This window comes from Scyliorhinus canicula, chromosome 3 (assembly GCF_902713615.1).
Source record: "Scyliorhinus canicula chromosome 3, sScyCan1.1, whole genome shotgun sequence".
Lineage (NCBI taxonomy): Eukaryota > Metazoa > Chordata > Chondrichthyes > Carcharhiniformes > Scyliorhinidae > Scyliorhinus > Scyliorhinus canicula.
In genome coordinates this window covers 111,126,070-111,142,906 of record NC_052148.1, presented here as the reverse complement: position 1 = coordinate 111,142,906, position 16,837 = coordinate 111,126,070, and the positions used below count along the sequence as shown (strand labels likewise).

Genomic DNA, 16,837 nt, shown 5'->3' with positions numbered 1-16,837 from the left:
TGACCAACTGATTATACGGGAGACAGTATTGTGATGTACATATCTTTCCACTACTGCTTTTCAGGACACTTCAGATCAACATTCAAGAACAGATTCCAGCAGAACTTTTAGTAACAAATAAATGATAAGTCTGCAGATCTTAACCCAAATTGAGTCATTGGAAAGACTTCACAATGCTCCTTCAGGGGTTTATTCTTGTCAAGTCATATTTATACATTTGTACATCATACACCAAAATAATTCTCCGAATATTTCTTAATTATTGTGACACTAAATACATTTTCAGCTGCAGTAATTTTAGTCTCCACTGGCAAACTATTTCCAGTGCTCGATAAGGTTGGAGTTAACATAAAGAAAAAGCTCATATTCCACCGATATAAAATGTTTTGCCTGTATGACTGCAAGGCCGCAGAAGGGCAAGCTTGCAAGGTCCCTTCAAAGTGGTTAATAAATCCAAGTCAACTGGGTGAGACAGCAATACCAGCACTTCCAGGATGGCCATGGGTATCCACTTGGCTTTGCTCCTGTCTCAAATTAGTCCATAGCAGTTGCAGTCTGCCTTCTTCATGTCATGACTACACTATTCTAATGGTCTTGCCCCAACGCAAGTCTTGATTCGGGAGAGTGTTCCCCAGCCACTGCCTGTTCTTGACCAGAGAATCGGCTATATCAAATGTCAAATCATGGTTCAGCAATGAGCGTTTGGTGTTTTCTGCCCCTTCTCCCCATCAGACAGTCAAGGAATGAAACCTATGATTGTTCAGAAATCTGAACACAAGAATTTACATCCATGCTCAAAATTTTTAACTTGGAAGGTCTTCCTTGGAAAATGTTCTGCGTTATATTGGGACTTTTACTATCAGAAAATAATAAACAGACACCAACTAGATTGTCTTAAACAGTTAGATAAACTGGTCTAAGCAATAAATAACAGAAAAAACAGATCCTTAAGTGCACTTACGTCAGATTAAATTTAAAGTTGAATTGCCACGTGGAGGTGCCTGGAGGGTACTCGCCCTGTTCATTTACAAATGTCAGCCCCAACTGTATGATCTTCAGTAAATCTACGTTACAGCGCAATAGTTGGTATTGGTAGTCTGCATTACTTCGGAATTCTCCAATTGGCCGTGCTACAACACCTGGAAATTCTGTGTCCTAAAAAAATTTTGAAAAATATCAGAATTTTTAAAATCCTTTTTTATTTTAATAAACAAATAACAAATGATTGCAGATGGAGCTCTGAAAATAATATAGATCTCACCCCTCCCGAACCAAACTACCATATTTAGAAAGTGCTTTAGTTCTTCAGCGATGTTGTAGCATGAATACACCCAGAGTCACAACTCACTGCATTTTATATGCTCGAGCAAGAGATTTACAGTGTAAACTAGCTTTTACAACGAAAATCATGAGAATCCTCTCCAGCAGATATGGAGACTCACCTGGTTGTCATCGGTATTCTTAAAGATTCTGTAAACCTGCATTAGTTAGTCTCAATGATGATCACTAAACATAGGTTTTGTAATATTTTCTGAAATAGGAAAATAGTGATAACCAAAGTCTTACACTGCTGGCAAGTTCTTTAAGAACCCCCAGAGTTCAAGGGGCTTTCCTTCCATAAAAGCCATCCTCAATTAACAAATTAAATTGGTCTAAACAGTTCCGAGTAGGTTCAAGCCTTAACAGCTATTATGCATGGCTTTGCATCACCCTACAGTTACACAACAACCCTGTTGTATAGTTTTATTTGCAAGCACACAATGATTTTTTTTCCCAGGGTGTGAAATTAACTCCAGAACAACTTTGAAATGCAAACAAAACATTCTTTTAAAAACCACAAACGATGTTTTGCGATTTTAGAATGAGATTGAAAGCCACAGTTTAACTGTTGTGTTAATATGTCAGATAATCCCTCTTAGCGGCATGGTAGCACAGTGGTTAGCACTGTTGCTTCACAGCGCCAGGGTCCCAGGTTCCATTCCCGGCTTCGGGTACTGTCTGTGTGGAGTCTGCATGCTCTCTCTGTGTCTGTGTGGGTTTCCTCCGGCTGCTCCAGTTTCTTCCACATTCCTAAAATGTGCAGGTTAAGTGGATTGGCAATTCTAAATTTGCCCTCAATGTCCAAAAAGGTTAGGTGGGGTTACTGGGATAGGGTGGAGGTGTGGGCTCAAGTAAGGTGCTCTTTCCAAGGGCCGGTGGAGACTTGATGGGCCAAATGTCCCCTTCTGCACTAGAAATTCTATGATTACATCCAACAATTAAGTTTAAACAAATTGCTGCATTTTGCACATACTCCGAGATACTTACTGTTAAAGTGATATGTTCATCCAGGCTTCAGCATTTCCCTCAGCCTACTAAACATAAAAGTTCAAACTTTTCTCCAACTGAACATGCATTTAATTCTGGATAGCAGTCAATGCTTTTCCAAAATAGCTTTTAAATATTAAAAACATGAATGCATTCTGCAGAGGGCAGCATGGTGGCACAGTGGTTAGCACTGCTGACTCTCAGCGCCAGGGACCCGGGTTCGATTCCAACCTCGGGCGATTGTGTGGAGTTTGCACTTTCGCCCAGTGTCTGCGTGGGTTTCCTCCAGGTGCTCTGGTTTCCTCCCAAAGTCCAAAGGTGTTAGGTGGATTGGCTATGCTAAATTGGTGCTAGGTGGGGTTAACTGCATAGTGTGGGGTTTGAACCTGGGTAGGGTGCTCTTTTAGAGGGTCGGTGCAGACTCAGTGGGCTGAATGGCCTCCTTCTGCACTGTAGGGATTCTATGATTTATAATGTTTCAGACTCCTAAGACAAAGGAGTATTTTTCTTTTTAAAGAGGTCATGGGTCCAGAAGGTGCTATCAAAGGTGTCTCGACAAGTTGCAACCACCTCGCAGATGTCAGACTGCTGTGCAGTGACTACACGTTAAGGTGGTAGATGGGGTGTCAAACAGGCTGCTTTATCCTGAATGTTTCATGAGGTGTTGTTGGAGCAGCACTCATCCAGGCAAATATATAGCATTCCATAATACTCTTCACTTTATCTGGCAGATGGTGAACAGAGTTTGGGAAGTTTGTTACTGCAGAATTCCCAGCCTCTGACCTGTCAGTAGCCACAGCTCCAATGACGGGCCCTCTTTGTGTTTCTGATCAATGGCAAACCTCAGGATGTTTACATCGGAACATTTGGCAACAGCAATGCTATTCAATGGTAGGTTAGAGTTTCTCTTGTCAGGGATGGCAATTTCCTGGCATCTATGTGGCATGAGTGTTACTCGTCAGTTACCACCCCTAGGTGGAATGTTCTCCAGGTTCAGCTGTATGCAGGCATTGACTGTTCAGTATCTAAGGAGTTGTTAATGGAAGTGAACTCTGAAATCATGCAGCAAAGCTGACCTTTTGCATATGATCATTGAGAAATCAGCTGAAGATGATTGGGCCTGCAGAGATGTCTTCAGACCTCCAACACTGCCACCATCTTCCATTTTGTTGGGTATGATTACAACCAGTGGTGAGTGTCGTTCCCCCCCCCCCCCCCTCCACTGCTTCCATTTTATATTTTATCCCTCCCCCTACTGATTTTTATTTTGGATTTTATTTTCCGACACAAAATCCTATTTAAAAACAAACTAAACTTCCCAATTCACATTTTAAAAGTGATTATATATTGAACTGTACATGTTGTTTTACATTGGGAAACAACAATTCTCAAACAAAACAAGATACACAAACCAAAGTCACAAGGATCGCCACACAATTCTGTTAATCTGCTACATCCGTGTTCGGTACAATTCTTCTCTGGCATTTCTCGCTAAGAACAAAGTATGTTTTTACAACAATCCTAAACATAAGTGCACTGAATCCAAAGCAAAGTACAATCAATTCTTGAATAATATTTCTTACATTTATCAAGTATGAAAATGGCAATAAAAAACACCAGCTCCAGTCAAGTGTTGGTGCAAGTGAAAGGAAGCAAAATTTATGTTGCCATGGTAATCAGAATTTCTGCATACTTCAGGAAAACATTTGAAATTCTGGAAAGATTTGATTGTAGCAAGGTCAGGATGTGGCAACAGAGAATAAAACGATCTCTGTGATTACTAAAAGGGTCATGACTAACGTAGTTGCTTCAATCCAATTTGTGTAATCTTATTCAGAAAATATCAGCTGACTAGTACTCAGCAAGGATCATGCAATAATAGTTTTCCCAGGGCCCTTCTTCTTTTACACATGGACATTTGAAACTGTTTGAAACTGTTTAGGGCAACACGGTAGCATAGTGGTTAGCATCAATGCTTCACAGATCCAGGGTCCCAGGTTCGGTTCCCGGCTGGGTCACTGTCTGTGCGGAGTCTGCACGTCCTCCCCGTGTGTGCGTGGGTTTCCTCCGGGTGCTCCGGTTTCCTCCCACAGTCCAAAGATGTGCGGGTTAGGTGGATTGGCCATGCTAAATTGCCCGTAGTGTCCTAAAAAAGTAAGGTTAAGGGGGAGTTGTTGGGTTACGGGTATAGGGTGGATACGTGAGTTTGAGTAGGGTGATCATTGCTCGGCACAACATCGAGGGCCGAAGGGCCTGTTCTGTGCTGTTCTATGTTCTAAATGCCTCCCCACTTGAAGATTGAGCCTCATAGCACTTATGATGAAGCTGTCTGTTCTCCCAATAGATCTAAACATGTTTAATGTTTTCAGAATTTTCTGTTTTTGTTTCAGGTTTCCAGCATTGATAATTTATTGCTTTTAGTTTTCATAACACTAGTTTGCATTTTTTGAAAGTTAGCTGATGTTGCGTACGATAGTGGTCGGGAATACAATTATTTCAGCATCGGTCACTGAATAGGGTAAGCTTGAAAATGAAATGTTTTCAACAATATGAGATAAAGACAATTATGCCATAGGGCAGCACGGTAGCACAGTGGTTAGCATTGTTGCTTCACAGCACCAGGGCCCTAGGTTTGATTCCCGGCTTAGGTGACTGTGCGAAGTCTGCACGTTCTCCCCCGTCTGCATGGGTTTCCTCCAGGTGCTCTGGTTTCCTCCCACAGTCCAAAGATAATGTGAAGGTTAGGTGGATTGGTCACACTAAATGCCCCATAGTGTCCAAATGTTAGGTGGGGTTGCTGGGTTTGGGGGATAGGGTGGCGGCGTGGGCTGAGGTAGGGTGTTCTTTCAGAGGGCAGTGTAGACTCAATGGGCCAAATGGCCTCCTTCTGCACTATGTAAATTCTATATGATCTATTCATGCTCCACAACAACCCTGACATTCACCATTGCAAATAGATGTTGTTTTCATCAGCCTCTGCTGCTCTCCCAATCCTGCTGCTCATCAAGCCAAACCACAGCCCCCATCCCCGAAACAAGCTGTCATTCTCTTATAAATGACCATCTCATTTCCATACTTTTTACTTATAGACTTCTGGATAAGTGTCCATCTCCCTGTTTGAATCTCTGCAATCAGGATGCTACCCCTCCCAAGCCAATAAAACAGCCCTAAGTAACAAACAACATGCTCAGTTACTGTAATAAATACCTTGAACCTGCAGCCGTTTACAACATTACAGGAAGAATGGACTGCCGGTGGCAGCCATGGTGTGAGTGGTTGCACATTTGGTGGCTCCCACTCGTGGTGGAATTTGCAGACCTTTTTCCCAGCTAATGGGTGGATCTTTTGATTAAAAAAGGAGCAGGAGGAGTGGTAGGAGAAAGTGTCCCACCGGTGGATGGATTTGTGGACCAGAAGTGGCCGAATAAGAAGGGAACAGTAGGTGATAGCTGGAGTGGGGCCTGCAACACAGGAGAAGATGGCGGAGGGTCAGGGATCGGCCCTACCCTCTCAATGGTCGACAGAGCAACTGGTGGGCTTCCTTAATGAGAAGTTTACTCAGCAGAGGAAGGAGAATTTGGAGGACCTGGCTAATGTGGTGGACTCGATAAAGGCGGGGATCGACCGCATGGAGAAGAGGCTAGAGGCCCAGAGTCAGGCGATCCAGAAGGTGGAGGAGACGGTGGGGGAGCTCGAGGAGCAGCGTGCCTCAATAACAGCGGAGATGGGGATGATAAACGGGTGGCATTCAAAGTGGGGAGTATAGTGGCTGACTCTGGGGGGAGATATGTGATGGTGAGCGGGAAATTGGAGGGGATGCCGGTGATGTTGGTGAATATTTTCGCTCTGTACTAGGATGATGTGGAGTTTATGAAGCGATTGTTTATGAAGATCCCCGATCTGGAAACACATCGGCCGATAATGGGGGGCTGATTTTAATACAGTTTTATACCAAAGGTTGGACCGGTCGAGTTTCAAGGTCGTGGAGGTTGTCAGTGGTAGTGAAGGACCTGAGGGGGTTTATGGAGCACATGGAGGCATAGATCCGTGGAGGTTTGGGAGGCCAAAGCAAGTGTGTGGACAAACCGGGTGAGCTTGGATTATTTTAGGGTGTACCGGGGGACGAGGGAGCGTGTCCACTCTCCCCACTGCTTTTTGCCTTGGCTGTAGAACTGTTGGGGTACAAACTGAACATGGGTAAAAGTTTGGTCTATCCGATCCAGGCGAGGGAGCAGGAGGAGATTGGGGAGATGCCGTTCGAGGTGGTGGGTATTTCAGTATTTGAGTATTCAGGTGGCGCAGGGGTGGGAGCAGCTGCACAAGCTGAATCTGGCTCGGTTGGCGGAGCAGTTGAGGGGGGACCTGACAAGGTGGGATGCGCTCCCGCTGTCACTGGCAGGAAGGATTCTGACGGTGAAGATGACGGACCTCCTGAGGCTCATGTTTCTTTTTCAGAGCCTCCTGATCTTCATTCTGTAGCCATGCTGGCCACGCAAAATGGACACTGAGCCAAACTAAAATGGAAGGCTGCTGAGAAACAGACAGTTCAGCCAGAACAGCAGTCTGCAAAGAGCAGTTTGCATTCTGCAGCAGCAGAAACCAGTTTGGGCTCAGGTAAAGAGACCTTAGCTAGGTGCAAATGGCAAAACGCTTTGCATGCTAATGAGGCCATCAGACTTGAACACCCACACAATAGATACATTTGGTTCTGAATGGACACATTCCAATCAAGACCCAGACATCGAGGCACCAGAAACCTCCAAACAAAAGGACATAAGAAACGCCCCCTCCATCACGGAGACCCCCTCGCATTGGGGAATTAATCCAGTATCGATAAGAAATTGATCCAATAGGTAGAGCCCGCCCGAGAAGAGGGAAGGACAACGGAACCCCTATAAAAGATAGGGACCTCGTGTTGTCCGGTCTGTTAAACCTGTGCTCCGGCCCCGACTGACACCTGGTATCCTGACTCCAGCCGTTGAGCACCAGCCGCCGAAACCGTAAGTTCAACGCTCGCTACGCGATCCAAGCCAGCTAGACTCCCAAGTGCCAGAACGCTTGCTGAAGGCTGCAGACAAAACCAGGACGAAGGCCTCGTTCTCTGACCTTGCCTGTTCCTGTTAGATAAGTATTCTGTTTGCTTATGTTTAGTTGTAGCTTAGTCTCTTAGTGTGTGTGCATGAGTATTTATTATTAACTGTATAATAAATATTGATCGTTTGAACTTGACTAATCGGTGTATCGTCTTTATTACTTTGAATTTGACCTTGGAATACTTGTGACGTTGCCTATACGGCAGCTGGCGACTCCAGAGCTTAAATAATTACATAGAACAGAGCCTAGCAGTGTTAAGCACACGTCGAACTCGGAGGCGTGTTAATACACTCCAATAAACGCGTTTTACGCCCATAGTAAAACGTGCAACATTTAGTGGCGACATCCGCCGGGACCCTGTTGTAAGTGGAAACACCACAGTGTCCAGGACCCTGAAATTTGAATTGGAACTCCAAATTGCAGAGAAAGAAAGAGATCACAAGTATTCAAGGTGTTCAAAATAATAAGCGAAATTCGGAAGTGTGTTTTAGTGCATGCGTACTAACAGGGCTGTAAGGTAAAACTGAAAGCTTTTTGTTGCGACAAACTTTCGGTAGTTTTGTAATCGGAAAATAGCGTAAGCCGTACCCTTTTCACGAAACACCACCCCAGCAACCCCCTGTTCCAAATTATAAAAAGAGAGTCAGAGAAAATGGCCATGCAGGCAATGGAACGTCTGATGGATCCAGCAAAGTTTGTGGTCGCAGCGACCAGCAGCAGTAGCAGAGTAGGCCAGTGTCCCACGTGGGAGCTGGAACTCCGCAAATATCTGCAGGGAAAGGGATGGCCCCTTTGGAAAGAGTTTTGTGCAAATGAGGAGACAGGTCCCGGAAGTATAGGTCATACTTGGTGGGAGAACCTCTCTCAAATACACAAAAAGAGTTTAGGTAAAGCACGCAAGCCGATGGCGATTGTGTCCTGCTTGGCACAGTTGCGAGGCGCAGAGGAGGTCATCAGGACGCTCCGGGCAGATTTAGAGGAAAGGAACCGAATGAGTAAGGTCGATGTCAGGGACATCGAGAGAGAAAACCTGGATCTTAAAGGGAAGTTGGCAGAGAAGGGTAGAGAGGTGGATGATGCCAAGAGGGCTCACCAGTCTTGTCTAGCTCATCTGAACAGTTCCCAGACCCAGTATGAGAAAGCCTATCAGGACGTGCAACGTGCCGTTCTGATAAGACAGGAATCGGAAAAGCAGGTGGAGGCATTGCAGAGGCAATGCTCCGATCTCAAAGCAGCTTTGAGAGCACTCCATGCTGCAACAACCGAACAAAGACAAAGCACAGTTGACCACGCGAAATGCAGAAAACAGATTGCGGAACTGCAATCTCTGCTTTCGGTGCAGAATGGCTTCCAAAGCACCTTTGGAGCTCAGTTAGATGGGGAAAACGCCCCAGATTGGCAGGAATTAAGCGAGACAGCGCAGCGTTATGTTCAGGGAACATGTGCGCCCACAGCTCAGCAGAAACGACAGGCACCCCAACCCCCCACAGCTCAGATCATAACCGCACCCATGAATCCCGTAACCACACAGAGGAAAGCCGAATCAGAAGGCGCCCCAGACATAACTTACACCACCCCTTTAACAGTAACCCAGCTAAGGGACGCTTGTGAAAAGATCACTCCGTTCCTCCCCACCGCAGACCCCCACCAGTTTTTCGCTAAAGTTAAACAGCAGGCTACCATGTACGGCCTGGATGAGAGAGAGCAGGTTAAGCTCACCGTGTTGAGCTTAGACCAGAGTGTAGTGGCAGCCCTCCCCGACCCACAAAACGTGGCAGGAGGCAGCCTAGAGGAGATGCACACTGCTATTTTAGATGCCATCGGGTACAATAGAGGTGACCCCGTAGAAGGCTTGAATAAGTGCAGGCAGAAGAGATCTGAACACCCCACAGCATTCGCCGGAAGGCTGTGGATTCACTTCAGCGCAGTTTTCGGACAGCTAGATAGAGCGCATTTAACCCGCGAAAACATGGTTAAGTGGACGCGCACAATTATCTCACACGCAACAGAAGCAGGACAGAGCGCTTGCAATAATTACGACCCCTCAGAAGAGGCCCATAACGAAAAATGGGTCCTCAAAAGATTGTCCCGCGCTTGGGAGCAATCGCTTCAGGCAAAAGCAAAGGTTAGATCCCCAGAAGAGGCTCAGGCTGCTGCAGATATCCAAGCAGTCAGAGAGCACCAGAAGCCCGCATGGGTAAATGAAGGCAAGAGCAGCCCTCAACAGAAAGGCCAGGAATGCTATAACTGTGGACAGTTAGGGCATTGGGCAAAAGAGTGTAATGCACCCCAGCGATCTCAGAGAGGCCAGCAGACAGGCACTCTGAACCGCAACAAAGCAAAACCAATCCACAATGTAGCAGTACAGTCAGGACCCACCAATGTGGACGAGACGAACTGACGGTGTTCGGGCTCCCCCACTTGGGTCTGTGACACACTATGGGACTCATCAGGGAGGCCCGTAGTCACGGCAAAAGTCAAAGGGAAGCCCATAGAGACACAGGAGGCTCCCGCACCACCATTAACTCCACAACCACGGCACACGCAGACACGTGGCCGACCACCTCCACCATCACACTTAGCGGGTTCACCGGACACTCGCAGCAGGGACATATCACAGCACCCGTAGCGATCCAGCTAGGGAACATTAGCACAAGGCACCCCGTAGTTTTAGTAAATCTTCCCCGGACAGCAGAGCACATCCTGGGGATAGATTTTATGAACACACACAGCTTGTCGTTCGACCCAGTGAACCAGTGTGTCTGGCGAATGGCGAGATCAGACAGAGCCCCAGCCACCCTCACAGTAGGAGACTACGCTAATCGGATTAGCGCAGTGGGAGAGTACTCATTCGACCTGACTACACTCCACACCGACCGACAAATTAAGGCCCTACTAAACAAACACAGGACAGCATTTGCAAGTCACCGTCATGACTGTGGCAGAATGACTGGACAAGTTCATGTTACCGGACAGGACCCCCGACCGCAAAAGCAGTATAGATTTCCCCTCGAGGCAGAGGTGGAAATAGAAAAAGTTATAGGCAGCTTGTTGGACCAAGGTGTACTGAGAACGGTAGCCTCCACCAACAATGCCCCTATTTGGCCAGTGAGGAAGCCCGATGGATCATGGCGTCTGACCATCGATTATCGGGAACTCAACAAAGTAACCCCCGCAGTAGCCCCAACGGTAGCTACTAGTCCCGAGACCATGCTCAAGCAGGGTCTCAACGCCAAGTACTTCACGGTATTGGACATCAGTAATGGATTCTGGTCAATACCATTGGCAAAAGCGTGCCAATACAAATTCGCATTCACTTTCAAAACACAGCAGTACACGTGGACATGCCTCCCACAAGGATTCCACAATTCCCCCTCCATTTTCCACCGACAGCTGGCAAGTGGATTAGAGAAATTTTCCCGACCCGATTGTCTGGTACAGTATGTAGACGACCTACTACTGCAGACAGACACAAAGGCAGAGCACATTTCGCTTCTGGCCGAACTCCTAGAACTCTTAACTGAAATTGGCTGTAAAGTTAACCCGAAAAAGGCCCAAATATTGGAAAGTAAAGTGATGTATTTGGGATCAGTCATCACGCACGGCAAACGCGAAATCGAATTCAAAAGAATTGATTCGATTGTCAAATTGCCCCTTCCCCAGAATGTATCAGCCCTCCGGTCGTTTTTAGGACTGGTTGGCTATTGTCGGAACCACATCGACGGATTCGCGACAAAAGCCGCCCCACTTTCAGACCTCCTTAAGAAAGGAGCCCCCTGGGAATGGCTTCCGCAGCATACAGGCGCTGTGGAAGAGTTGAAACGAGCCCTTAGTGCAGCACCCGCGCTGCTAGTCCCAGACCAACTTTCACCGTACGCAATAGAGGTAGCGAGCACAGATCTGACCCTCTCGGCCGTGTTGCTTCAGGAACGGCACGAGCAGCTAAGACCAGTGGCTTATGCCTCCCGACTGTTAGACCCGGTAGAACAAGGATTTTCAGCCTGTGAGAGGCACCTCCTTGCTGTCTTCTGGGCAGTACAGTACTTTTCCTACATAACCGGACTAAACCCCATCACTATTCTAACCGAACACACACCCACACAGCTACTACTAGACGGTCGACTGAAGGACGGTTCAGTTAGCCAGATTAGGGCAGCTAGGTGGACCCTACTTTTACAAGGACGGGACATTACAGTAAAACGGACACGCACCCACACATACTTAGCAGACAACCTCCAATACCCCGGACAGCCCCATGACTGTGAAATTGTAGCTCCCCTGCATAACACAGGACCCTTTTTAGCCAAAACACCCCCCAGGAAGATAGGGAACCCAAAACAAAGCCCCCAGCCCACAGACACGTGTGGACCCTTGAGGATTTATGTAGACGGTTCCTCCACAGTTTTAAATGGTGAGCGTATCACAGGATGCGGCATCTATGTAGAGGACGCGCAGGGGCGCGCTCTCGAAGAGATAGCTCTTAAGTTACCAGGTCACTTAGGCGCGCAGGCAGCAGAGCTAGCAGCCATAGCGTACATAGTGGACCACCCCGATTCTTTCCCCAGCCCAGCAGACATATATTCAGACAGCTTATATGTCTGTAACAGTTTGACCGATTTTCTGCCCCTGTGGAGGACACGAGGTTTTGTCTCCGCAGACGGAAAACCCCTTCCATCAGCCCCCTTACTCCAGCATATCCTAGAGAAAGCGAAGGACAGGACCTTCGGCATTATAAAAGTTCGAAGCCACCATAGGTCATCACCCCCTGGGAATGTAAAAGCCGACGCGTTGGCTAAGGCAGGTTCCAGGAGAGGACACTTATGGACCCCCCCAGCTAGCGCACCAGCTAGCGCCCCTGTGAGCGCAGTCCAAGTCTCACAGACTGATATTAAAGATCTCGTGGCAGCACAAAAACAGGACGGAGACCTCAGGGAGGTTTTCAAGGGAAACTTTGTGCCTGCTTACGAGCACTTTAAACACGCACTGACCACACATGAGGGTGTGATCATTAAGGACCGACTTTATGTGGTCCCACAGCAGGACAGGAATCAGATGATTGCCTTGTTCCATGACGGACACGGGCATCAGGGAATTGATGCAACAACGAGGCACCTCAGGCAACTCTGTTGGTGGCCTGATCTCAGGAATGATGTAACGCACTACATAGAGAATTGCCTGATTTGTGCTCAGAATAACCCGGACAGGTATTCTAAGAAGGCACAACTTCGGCATACTCGCCCAGTTAACGGCCCTTGGACAAACCTCCAGATCGACTTTATAGGTCCATTGCCCCCTTGTCGGAATGGCTATAAATACGTTCTGGTGGTGATAGATACCTTTACCAAGTGGGTAGAGGCATTTCCCTCGCGAACAAACACAGCTAAGACAGCTGCAAAGATCCTGACCCACCACATCTTCACGAGATGGGGTTTACCCCGAAGTATCGATTCGGACCAGGGATCTCACTTTACAGGACGGGTCATGAGGAACGTCCTGACAATATTCGGAATCAAACAGAACTTCCACATTGCGTATCATCCACAGTCCAGCGGGATTGTGGAGCGCATGAATCGGACCCTAAAAACTACCCTTAGGAAAATGGTTCAAGAGAACAATTCCACATGGGATTCAGTGCTCCCCTTTGCACTTATGTTCATAAGGAACACTGTCTCCACATCGACAGGATACACACCACACACACTCATGACCGGACGCCCTATGAAAGGTACAGAATTCCTTTTAGGACTGGACATGACAAGCCCCGAAGTGACGGCCCTCACACATGAAAAGGCAGTTAAAGAACTAGTTGAGACTGTGAGGTCTGCACAGCTCGCAGCCGCAGTCCAGCTAGGGAAACGCCGACAGCAACGGACTGCCTGTTTCAATAAGACCGTACACACCACAGAATTCCAGGTTGGGCAACAGGTAATGTTATCTGTTTATAACCCCAGCAGTTTTTTGGCTCCAAAATATTCCGGCCCCTACTCAATTTCGGACAAAATTAGCCCCTCCGTTTACAGGATAAAGTATCCTAATGGGAAGACCGCGTGGTTCCATATAAACCAGTTGAAGGCATATGGAACACAGGCCAACCATGCCCACCATGTCCTGCTAGACGCAGCAGAACACTTCACCCCGCCCACCAGAGACACTTTTCAACCATCCCCCTCACAGACCAGTACATCAACGGACTCGCCCACGACTCCGCCCACAGACCACTACAGACCACGCCCCGACACGCCCACAAGCTGCCACAGCAGAGACAGTAGGACAGACACTGACTCTGAAGACAGCGACACCACACAGCCATACAGCCCACACTGCACCACCTACGACCCCGACTCCAGTGACCCCATGGAAGTCACTTACCTTAAAAACCCAGAACCACCACCCGACCCCGACTACCCCGACAACACACTCGACGCTACACAATGGCACAGGGACAATTCCTACAGACTTGTCCGCAATGACGAGAGTGACCCCCGGTCACACAACTCCAAAATAGCATGCCTGATCCACACAAGGGTGTGGGATCCGGGAGAGCAGGACGACACGGTGTCTGACTCCCGACACGGCAACCCCTTTGTGACCCTGTTCACAGAGGTAGAATCAAAGTGAGGTGTCCAGATGATGTAAGATAGGAATCGTTTGAGGGAAACGATGTCCTTTCTGATGGAACCTGCACGTATGTTTGTCTTCGTTTTATGTTTGTTTGTGTCAGGAATGTAAATGTTTCAGCTGGAGGATGGACATCTTCTTTTCAGCTGAAAAGATTGTGACCACCTCACATGCACGTTAGTTTGTCCGCAGATACTTCTGAGAACTTCGGTTTGATTGGAGATCCTTTCCAAAGTTGTAAGGCCACACGCCAAATAGTTTATCTGCAGATATCTCTGAGAACTTCAGTGATGTCCTCAGTTGGAGCATCTTGGCTCCCTTGGTTTTTTAGGTGCCCCTCTATTCGGCGAAATAGAGGCTGCAAGTCATGGTCAACACATTCGTACCCGTTTCTTTCCAGGTTACTCAGGCAGTGGACAAACGGCACTGAGGACCCGCCCTGTCTGAGAACCAACCCTTGGTCAGCCAAGCTCGGGTATGGCACAGCACGCCCTACCCGGGGATCCCATCCAACTCATACCCGTAGCGGCCCATACGCAACTCATTCGGATGTTTGTTTCCAAATTTGTTTTCATTTTAGGTTAGGTAGCCCTTCGGCCACCATCCCACATGCTATTTACATCCGGGAACATTCGGATGGTAAATCAGCAAAGCCTGCGAGACGGCTCGCAGAAGGAAGGATTGTTAGGTGTATGCTGGTCTTTAAATTCGCTTTTTGAAAAAAAAAAATGAGGGGAGTCACAGGGTGTGACTTAGCCAGTCATTTTTAAAGGGTCAATTGGGTTTTGAAAGACAGATGCACTAACAAGTAAAGGTCTTAAACTGTGTATTGACAGATACTGTGCTTGATCCCAAAGGTTTCAAAGGACGAGACAGAGGTCGAAGCCAGGATTGTCAATACCGGAGGAAGAAGGAAGAGAAAGAGGAAGAACAGCAAAATGATGGAAGCCCACTTATTACTATTTAATGTCATATGTATATGTGTGGAAACAAGACACGTTTCCCCCACAACCCCCACCGTAAATGTTTCTAGTACAGCAAACCCCCAGTGCTCAGCTCTGATCAGCGAGGTTCAGACCTGGTGTACTAAATTCATGACGTGGTACTCCATGTCCTACATAATCGAATCACTGTTGGTGATTGCGATCCTCACCATCCTAGTGCAGACCCTCAGGTTGAGGAAATGGAAGAGGAGAGCCTCTCGTTCCAGCACCTCACCCATCTATAGAGTGCAATCCCCCATCTTCGGATTCCACCAAACCCCTCAACCCCTCACTGATTACAACACTCTGTAAATAAAATTCAGCCATGTATTATATTGTTCCATACTCGACTGCCGAGTTGGGAAGTGTTATGTTGTGGTGTGAATGGTTAAGATTTTAGAGTGATTAAATGTTTAAGTTAAGGTTAAGGTTAATAGTGATAGGTAGAGGTTCCCAATTGTAGTAATGCATGTCCCTTTGACATAGGGCCAAGTAGAAATGTTAGTTAAAAATTTTTTTCTCTTCTTCCCATAGTTTAGAACAGAGTAGAACAGGAACTGGCAAGAGGTCAGAACACAAGGAGGCAAAGTACATAGGTGATCCTTCACAATAGTATGATTGTGAGGATCACAAGGAGGGAATGTAGCCATGCTGGCCACGCAAAATGGACACTGAGCCAAACTAAAATGGAAGGCTGCTGAGAAACAGACAGTTCAGCCAGAACAGCAGTCTGCAAAGAGCAGTTTGCATTCTGCAGCAGCAGAAACCAGTTTGGGCTCAGGTAAAGAGACCTTAGCTAGGTGCAAATGGCAAAACGCTTTGCATGCTAATGAGGCCATCAGACTTGAACACCCACACAATAGATACATTTGGTTCTGAATGGACACATTCCAATCAAGACCCAGACATCGAGGCACCAGAAACCTCCAAACAAAAGGACATAAGAAACGCCCCCTCCATCACGGAGACCCCCTCGCATTGGGGAATTAATCCAGTATCGATAAGAAATTGATCCAATAGGTAGAGCCCGCCCGAGAAGAGGGAAGGACAACGGAACCCCTATAAAAGATAGGGACCTCGTGTTGTCCGGTCTGTTAAACCTGTGCTCCGGCCCCGACTGACACCTGGTATCCTGACTCCAGCCGTTGAGCACCAGCCGCCGAAACCGTAAGTTCAACGCTCGCTACGCGATCCAAGCCAGCTAGACTCCCAAGTGCCAGAACGCTTGCTGAAGGCTGCAGACAAAACCAGGACGAAGGCCTCGTTCTCTGACCTTGCCTGTTCCTGTTAGATAAGTATTCTGTTTGCTTATGTTTAGTTGTAGCTTAGTCTCTTAGTGTGTGTGCATGAGTATTTATTATTAACTGTATAATAAATATTGATCGTTTGAACTTGACTAATCGGTGTATCGTCTTTATTACTTTGAATTTGACCTTGGAATACTTGTGACGTTGCCTATACGGCAGCTGGCGACTCCAGAGCTTAAATAATTACATAGAACAGAGCCTAGCAGTGTTAAGCACACGTCGAACTCGGAGGCGTGTTAATACACTCCAATAAACGCGTTTTACGCCCATAGTAAAACGTGCAACAATTCCCAAGGTGTTTTTCAGGAAAGTGAATGCAGCGATCTCATAAAGTGATGGTCAGGAAATGGGTAGTGGGGGAGGAGTCGGTGTGGGAGCAGATGGAGGCAGTCTTACATAAGGATACGAGTCATGGAGCACTGCTAAGAGTGCCTTTGCCATTCTTGTCAATGAGGCACTCCACAAGCACAGTAGTGGTGGCGGCTCGGAGGGTGTGGGGACAGTGGCAGCAGCATATGGGGCTGGAGG

The 16,837-nt window shown here is 47.2% G+C and overlaps 1 protein-coding gene across 3 annotated transcripts in view; it reads right to left on the bottom strand.

The window, feature by feature from the left end:
- The window catches only part of LOC119962881 (CCR4-NOT transcription complex subunit 7), a 60,900-nt gene that overhangs the window by 30,998 nt on the left and 13,065 nt on the right, over nucleotides 1-16,837 (bottom strand). For all 3 annotated transcript variants that reach the window (XM_038791106.1, XM_038791109.1, XM_038791108.1), the window contains one exon: nucleotides 962-1,155. In XM_038791106.1, coding sequence (XP_038647034.1) covers nucleotides 962-1,155 — 194 coding nt within the window. The remainder of the gene's footprint in view (nucleotides 1-961; nucleotides 1,156-16,837) is intronic.